This window comes from Bombina bombina, chromosome 11, assembly GCF_027579735.1.
Source record: "Bombina bombina isolate aBomBom1 chromosome 11, aBomBom1.pri, whole genome shotgun sequence".
Lineage (NCBI taxonomy): Eukaryota > Metazoa > Chordata > Amphibia > Anura > Bombinatoridae > Bombina > Bombina bombina.
The window spans coordinates 39,418,357-39,427,179 of record NC_069509.1 but is presented as its reverse complement, the minus strand read 5'-3'; the positions used below and the strand labels follow the sequence as shown (position 1 = coordinate 39,427,179).

Here is an 8,823-nt window from a genome sequence, read left to right as displayed (position 1 = left end):
AGATAGTGTTATTATGTGTGTAACTGTACTGTGTAATGTATATTTATTAGATAGTGTTATTATGAGTTTAACTGTACTGTGTAATGTATATGTATTAGATAGTGTTATTATGAGTTTAACTGTACTGTGTAATGTATATTTATTAGACAGTGTTATTATGAGTGAAACTGTACTGTGTAAGGTATATTTATTAGACAGTTATGTGTGTAACTGTACTGTGTAATGTATATTTATTAGATAATGTTATTATGAGTGTAACTGTACTGTGTAATGTATATTTATAAGATAGTGTTATTATGCGTGTAACTGTACTGTGTAATGTATATTTATTAGATAATGTTATTATGTGTGTAACTGTACTGTGTAATGTATTGTTATTAGATAGTGTTATTATGTGTGTAACTGTACTGTGTAATGTATATTTATTAGATAATGTTATTATGTGTGTAACTGTACTGTGTAATGTATATTTATTAGACAGTTTTATTATGAGTGTAACTGTACTGTGTAATGTATATTTATTAGATGGTGTTATTATGAGTGTAACTGTACAGTGTAATGTATATTTATTAGATAGTGTTATTATGTGTGTAACTGTACTGTGTAATGTATATTTATTAGATAGTGTTATTATGAGTGTAACTGTACTGTGTAATGTATATTTATTAGATAGTGTTATTATGTGTGTAACTGTACTGTGTAAGGTATATTTATTAGACAGTGTTATTATGAATGTAAATGTACTGTGTAATGTATTTATTAGACAGTGTTATTATGTGTGTAACTGTACTGTGTAATGTATATTTATTAGATGGTCTTATTATGAGTGCAACTGTACTCTGTAATGTATTTTTGATGTGTTTTGTGATCATTTTTTGTCTTGCAAAACAGTTAACCAGAGCTCTATGGACACGGTAATCATTCTAGCGTAAATTACGATTGCACTAATTCATTTGCGTTTACATTTAACTTTTAATATGAGTGCTAAACCCAACACGTGCAAACATCAGCGAGAAAACCCTTTTCGCTTGTGCGTAACTGTTATTGCACCACTCGTAATGTTTTTAGCAATTATGTAGAGAGTTGCATACAATGCTGCTGCTAATATCCGTGCCTGCTCCTGAGATCATACAAGCCTACCTAGGCTTACTTTTCAGCAAAGGATACCAAGGGAGCAATGCAAACAAAGATGAATTACATCTTTGAATAGAAACATATTTGCAATATACATGTATTAGCAACAATGCTTCTAGTAAAAGATATTAATCTTTATGTGATAACATTTTCTCTGCTTTTTATTCATAGCTAGATATTCTCAGTGCACCAGCATTTTAAATACTGCAGTTGCTCAGAGTATCAGTGGGGCTGGTATCATGTCAGAAATTTACAAATTGAGTCATTACCAGATGGTACAAGCACCTTAGGCTCTCTGAGCTAGAGCTGTGTTTTAAATGCTGGTGCATGGTGCATACTTAAATACACTTTGGAAACAGCTATATGTTATATTAGAAGTGTTTTCCTAATAAATGTATATTACAAAATTGTTTCTATCCCAAACTGTAATGTATACGTGGATTCCAATTTTGGATGGAATATCCCTTTAATATCAATGCATAACAGGCATGTACACCATTTTTTTAAAGTAATTTTATACATTTTTTAACATTAAAAAAATAATAATTGAAAATCTAATGGACATTATGTCTCTGTGTGTGTAGGTATGTATGTGTTGGTCTACTTTGGTGAGTGTGTGTGCAGTGTGTGTGTGTGTGTGTAATATATGTTGGTGCATGTGTGTAGTGTTTGTAAGTCTGTGTGTGTGTGTGTGTGTGTGTGTGTGTGTAGGTATGTATGTGTTGGTCTACTTTGGTGTGTGTGTGTGCAGTGTGTGTGTGTGTATTATATGTTGGTGCATGTGTAGTGTTTGTAAGTCTGTGTGTGTGTGTGTCTGTGTGTGTAGGTATGTATGTGTTGGTCTACTTTGGTGTGTATGTGTATAGTGTGTGTGTGTATTACATGTTGGTGCATGTGTGTAGCGTTTGTAAGTCTGTGTGTATGTGTGTAGGTATGTATGTGTTGGTCTACTTTGGTGTGTGTTTGTGTGCAATGTGTGTGTGTGTGTATTATATGTTGGTGCATGTGTGTAGTGTTTGTAAGTCTGTGTGTGTGTGTCTGTGCCTGTGTGTGTAGGTATGTATGTGTTGGTCTACTTTGGTGTGTATGTGTGCTGTGTGTGTATTATATGTTGGTGCATGTGTGTAGTGTTTGTAAGTCTGTGTGTGTGTCTGTGTGTGTAGGTATGTATGTGTTGGTCTACTTTGGTGTGTATGTGTGCTGTGTGTGTGCATTATATGTTAGTGCATGTGTGTAGTGTTTGTAAGTCTGTGTGCATTATATGTTGGTGCATGTGGGTAGTGTTTGTAAGTCTGTGTGTGTATGTGTGTCTGTGTGTGTAGGTATGTATGTGTTGGTCTACATTGGTGTGTTTGTGTGCAGTGTGTGTGTGTGTATTATGTGTAGATGTGTAAGTCTTGGTACAGGTGTGTAGTGTGTGAAGTATGTGTAGGTGTGTGTGTGTCCAGGTATCTACACATGCCAGCATACTTACATATTCCACATAGAAGCAGAACCAACACAGTGACTCTCACACACATGTCTTCACTGTAACTCTCTTCCTGTGTGAGATCAGTTTCTGTCTTCTGAAAGATAAGTGAGGCCCAGTGCAGATAACCTCAGTATAAGTTAACCCTAGATAACTTTGGAGGGTGGAGCATTTAACCCTTGAATCCCAGTTCCACGCAGCCATTGTGGTTCAGAACAGTAAAGGAATTAACTAGAGTGCATCTTATGGAAGTCCCAGTTCGGACAACAATGACATAACACTTGTGCTTTTATAACGTCATTTATTATATGTAGCAACATTTTAATAATAGTCAACCCGCAGCTTGTATTGTATTGTATTGTATTGTATGAAGAAGGGTTTGCTGGGAAAAACTTCATATTAAGCACAGATGTTTTTTTTTTGTTTGTTTGTTTTTTTGTTATTTTAAAACTTTATTTTGTAAGGAAAGTCATTACATTTTATTAGCAAATCCTTTTTTAAGTTACATTAAATCCATTTTATATGCAAAGTTTTTATCAGCAGCTATGTGCTATATTGCAAAAGACCTTCATACAAAGTAAGGCCCGGATTATAAATGGAGCAGTATTTATCGCTATGCTATGTGCAGAACATTGCAATGTGAAAATATTTACAGTAAATACACCCTATGGGGTCAAATTATCAAGCTCCGTACGGAGCTTGATACCCCGTGTTTCTGGCGAGCCTTCAGGCTCACCGGAAACAGACGTTATGAAGCAGCGGTCTAAAGACTGTTGCTCCATAACCTGTCTGCCTTCTCTGAGATGGCAGACAGAAATCAACCTGATCGAATATGATGACACCCCCTGCTAGCGGCTGATTGGCAGCGAATCTGCAGGGGACGGCATTGCACCAGCAGTTCACAAGAACTGCTGGTGCAATGATAAATGCGTATGCTGTTGGCATTTATCGATGTGCAGCGGACATGATAAGCTACATCGTATCATGTCCGCTCGCACTATAATAAATTTACCCCTATAACACTTTATTAAAAATGAATATTGCATAAATAATCTTTAACATGTTTGTATAGAGTATTTTTATTAGTAGATTTATTTTATTTTACTTTATTTCTATGGAGTAATCAATGTTTAAATCTATTGCGTTTTTATTTGTCTTGATATGTGTAACCATATGAGAGGATAATTATCATCCAATATATATTTAGGATGTACTCTATGGATGTAAATATACAATTATAGTTTTACAATTACTTCCCCCTTTTTTTACCCGAACAGAGATCAATTATCAATATGCCTATTTGTTTTGATTCATTGTGGTTTTCGCATGTTTGAATAAAGTCGGCTACACTTTTTTTTGGGATGTCCTAGTCCTTAGATTTTGAGTCAGCTGCGAAGGTTGGAGCGCAATCAAGTCTCCATTCTATCACCTTTTAAATGTATCACGACACTAGTTGAAATTGCACTGCATTTGATATTTGGGTTGTATCCGATGATGCACTGTATACCAATAATAAATTCTCGCTAACACATGGCAAATGTAAATATTCTTGACGTACCATCAGACAAAATTATAGTAAGCTATCCTGATTGGATATGGATAGTGTCAACCAAAAGCGAGAGACAAAGAGTTTGCAGGATACTCTCAACTAATCACAGCCTAATCTATTGGGACATGCGCAGTAGAAGGAAGTGCACGCCAACTTTGGAGGTATTTAAAGTAAAGTTAAACTTTGGAGAATGAAAGCCCGTTTTTTAAAAATACTATTAAAAACAGGGGCACTTTCATTCATCAAAGTTTACAAATCAGCCATTTTGATTAAAAACTTACCTTTTTTTCTTTTCACAGCTACAGCAGCTTTCCCCTCCTGGAAATCCTCTCTTCACACGTCAGCAATGACTAATCCGGCTTCCTCCAATCACGGCTTTCACCCCAAGGTGGTTATTGCCTGAGGCCATGCTGTGATTGGAGGAAGCCGGATTAGTCATTGCTGACATGTGAAGAGAGGATTTCCAGGAGGGGGAAGCTGCTCTGGCTGTGAAAAAAAACAAAGGTAAGTTTTTAATCAAAATGGCTGGTTTGTAAACTTTGATGAATGAAAGTGCCCCTGTTTTTAATAGTATTTTTAAAAAACGGACTTTCATTCGTCAAAGTTTACCTTGACTTTAAGTAAGTTTTTATGTATAAATTATTTATTTTTATATCACCTGAAGAAACAGTTGTTTAATTGAGAAACGCGTTGTGAATCTGTGAATTTTAGTGTTTTAATAAACACCTTCATTTTGATCAAGCATCAAGAGTGATCTGTGGGGTGGAAGCGTTTGTCTCCTCTCTCACACAGCATTTTGGGACGTCGATTAGCCCCAGCTCTCATATCTGTTGATTGTCGTCTTTGCCCTGGTGGATATCAGAGCATATATCTGACCGACTACAACGACCTAAGGTGCCTCGGTGGAGTCCTGAGTGTGAGTCTGCTGAACAGCTCAGATGGTTCAGCCTGCCTTTTTGCACGATCAAGTGCATACATGTTTGTGAGTATTTAGTACTATCTTGCATTTGGCGCCCTCTTTGCTTTTTTTGCCTTTTAAAGAAACCTAGGCTGCAGATTTTATGCCTTTGTTGTGTATTATTTGCTCTCTTATTGCCTGATTCATATCTGTACCTAACTGTATACAGCAGAATATATAGATATGGGGAAAACCTATGTTTCAATATCGTAGCAAACGTTATTTTATCGAAGCTAAAACTTTACTATTACATCTTCAATATTTTAACAACTAATATAAATTTTTAAATAAAATATGTTTACATATTATTCTCAGGCTAATCTTTTCTTTGAAAACATAACTATGTTTAGCCTTTATTTACTGTCTAATAACCTTTTAAATAACCCTCAAGGACTGATATTGTAATGATCCTGTGCACTATACAGGTTTTAATTAACTAAATATTTGTATGTCTTATTAACTGATAGAAAACCATGTATTAGCAATAAAAGCCAAACCACCATTTTCACTTAACCAGAAATAGTTTTTATTTGAGTTGACCAAATAATTAAGCTCTAAAGACTTTATCTAATGGAGTCATTGATGGAAGCTAACACAACTCATGTAGCCCAAGTTCATATTTATCCCCGTTATTTGAATTTCAAAAATAGCACTCAGACCCAGCCTATTAAAACCTGATGATGGTACCTAGGGTTGTGCATTTGTTTAGTTATAAATGCCAATTTGTAATGAAAATCTGGATATTCATTTTGTTTTAATGAAGCGAATATCCAAATGAATACACTAATTTAATATTTAAAAAAGAATAATGAATATACTCTTGAATTATATTCATTACTCTTTCTAGATGTATTATTTACCTGTAGCACGCTGGGGAACTGCTCTAACCCTTTTCTTCTTCTTCTTCTGGGCTGTGCTAATGCTATTATTAGCGCAACTCCCCAGCGTGTTATGGTACATTAGCGCAACTCCCCAGCGTGTTATGGTACATTAGCGCAACAGATCCCTTTTCCTTTAGAGGAGGCGGGATGCACTAATCCAACCTTCATAGAGTCCAGGGCAATATTAATGGGAGAATTATGTTGTGGATCCTGTGAAGAAGGGTTGGATTAGCACCCCCCCCCCTTTTGTGCTAAAGGAGAAGTCATCCGTCACGCTAATGTTCCTGTAGCACACTGGGGAGGCGCTCTAATGCTCCTGTTAACGTGGATCCCCAGCGTGCTGGAGTCTATGAAGATGGTAAGTATAAAAAATAACTGTATTAGAGAATGTTTTAGCTAACCGAATAGTAAGGGGGCGATTTATCAAGCTGAGGCGGAAAGGGGCGCACATACGCGCCCCTGTTTGCCGCAGCTCACCTTGCGGAATTCAGCATTGCACACAAGCGTTATTTTGCTGTTAATCTCCCCCAGTCAGACTAGACCGCGGAGATTGAAATTCGCCACCTAAGAGGTGGTGAAAGGGTAGGGAAGCAGCGGTCTTATGAATACTTGTTGAATACGGCATGCTGGTTCTCTTGTAAGAACCTGCAGTCGTAGGCAGGCTGTGCCTGCCGAAAGGGTTCAGTAAATCGACTCCTAAATAGTGCAGCATACGAATATTCTGAAAAACTATTTTTTTTCAGAAGATTTGTTCTGAATTATTCCTTCAAAATTAACATATTTACCGCTGCACAAGTCTAATAGTAACCACGTGTATGACTAATGCTAGTCTGTTGTAAGCCCCCCCCCCCCCCCCCATCACCAAACTGAACTCAGCTTGTATCATATGATAGCAGGTTTATAATGACTGATTTAATAGTTTTTACTCTATAAGCAGCACCTGTGATAAGAAAGATTTTTTTTATGGATTTGTGTCATGTTTTACTCTTTACAGATTTTACTGAGCTGTTTCTGTTTGGTTTTGTTTGTTGGATGTCTGTTGAATGTCTCTATAAGTGAATGATTTGGGGTTTATTTTGTATAATTATTCCCTTTTTGTTTTTTATTTTACATTGGGTGCAATAAACATTATCATTTGTGAATGTGATATAATCAGTGATGTCATTTAGGCTGGGGAACATATTCCAGTAAAAGAAAAATAGCTATTCCCTTTTTGTGATACCTTTTAATGGACAAAGTCAAGGTTTTGTATTCCATAATCTTTGAAGACCTCACAGGTTTCTTCTCCATACATTTGATCTGCAAAACCTCAGTTTTATTTTTCCATAAAAAGATATAAAAGTCAGCACAAATAACTCATGCACCTCACATCCCAAGAGGAACAGATTGTTGTAGGAAACAATAAGGACTGTATTTATAAAGGAACAATAAAGTCAAAATTAAAGGGACATTAAACCCACATTTTCTCTTTCATGATTCAGATAGAGAATACAATTTTAAACAACTTTCTAATTTACTTCTGTTATCTCATTTGCTTCATTCTCTTGATATTCCTTTCTGAAAAGCATATCTAGATAGGCTCAGTAGCTTCTGATTGGTGGATGCACATATTTGCCTCATGTGATTGGCTCACCCATGTGCATTGCTATTTCTTTAACAAAGGATATCTAAAGAATGAAGCAAATTATATAATAGACGTAATTTGGAATTTTGTTTAAAATTGTATTCTCTGTCTGAATCATGAAAGAAAAAATTTGGGTTCAATGTCCCTTTAAACTTATTCAGAAAGAACACACAATTTTAAAAAAACTTCAAATTCACTTCTATTATGTAAATGTGCACAATGTTTTTCTATGCTCACTCTCCTAGGCACCAGCCTTTTATTGAGCACGTGCAAGAATTCACAGAATATAGATCTATGTATTTTGTGATTGGCTGATAGCTGTCACATGATGCAGTGGGAAAGAAAATTGAACAAACTGAAATTTGTCGGAGAAAAAATATACTACTAATTTGAAATTCAAACTAAGTGCTTTATCATTTTATTATGCACATGTTGGTTATGCAAATCTAGTGTTTAGTGGTCCTGTAATGCCCCTATCAAGCACATTGTAGGATATTTCAATTCAAAAGTGAACTTGTTTCAGACACAAATCTGCACCTTATAACACTATGAAATAATTAAAGGAATATGAAACCCATTTTTTTTTCCTTTCATGATTCAAAAAGAGCAGTGATTTTTAACAACAACTTTCTAATTTACTTCTGATATCATTCTTTTACTTGTTCTCTTTGTATCTTGGGTTGAAAAACAGAGACTTGGGCTTAGGAGCCAAACCATTTCTGGAAAACTATATGGCAGCAGTTTTGCAAGAATGTTATCCATTTGTATTAGCACTGTTTCTTACCATGTAGTGCTACAGACACCTACCTATGTATCTCTTCAACAAAGAATATCATGGGAATGAAGAAAAATTTGATAATATAAGTAAATTGGTTACTTTTTAAAAATGCTATATTCTGTCTGAATTACAATAGAAACGTTTTGGGTTTCATATACCTTTAATCTGCTTGTTGGTAAACTGAGTTCAAAGCAAAAAGAAAAAATCAGCCAAGACAGCTGTGAACATAGACAAAAAAAAGTATCTACATATTGTTTTATGACACTAATTATAAAGCTGAGCATCCTGCAACAATTACATATGACTGTAGAATAGCTAATGTCACACATTTTACTTACATAAAATATTATTTTCTATTTTTAAAAAAACCTACAAACTTTCCTGTGGTTTCCATGTAAGGATACAAAGTATTTGCTTGGTGTTGACACTAA

The 8,823-nt window shown here is 35.3% G+C and overlaps 1 protein-coding gene across 2 annotated transcripts in view; it reads right to left on the bottom strand.

Moving 5' to 3' along the window:
* LOC128641701 (contactin-3) overlaps positions 1-2,689 on the bottom strand; it is a 102,609-nt gene extending 99,920 nt beyond the window's left edge. For both annotated transcript variants that reach the window (XM_053694232.1, XM_053694233.1), the window contains exon 1: positions 2,609-2,689. In XM_053694232.1, the coding sequence (XP_053550207.1) occupies positions 2,609-2,654 (46 nt within the window). In that variant the 5' untranslated portion in view covers positions 2,655-2,689. The remainder of the gene's footprint in view (positions 1-2,608) is intronic.
* Positions 2,690-8,823: the final 6,134 nt, after the last annotated feature.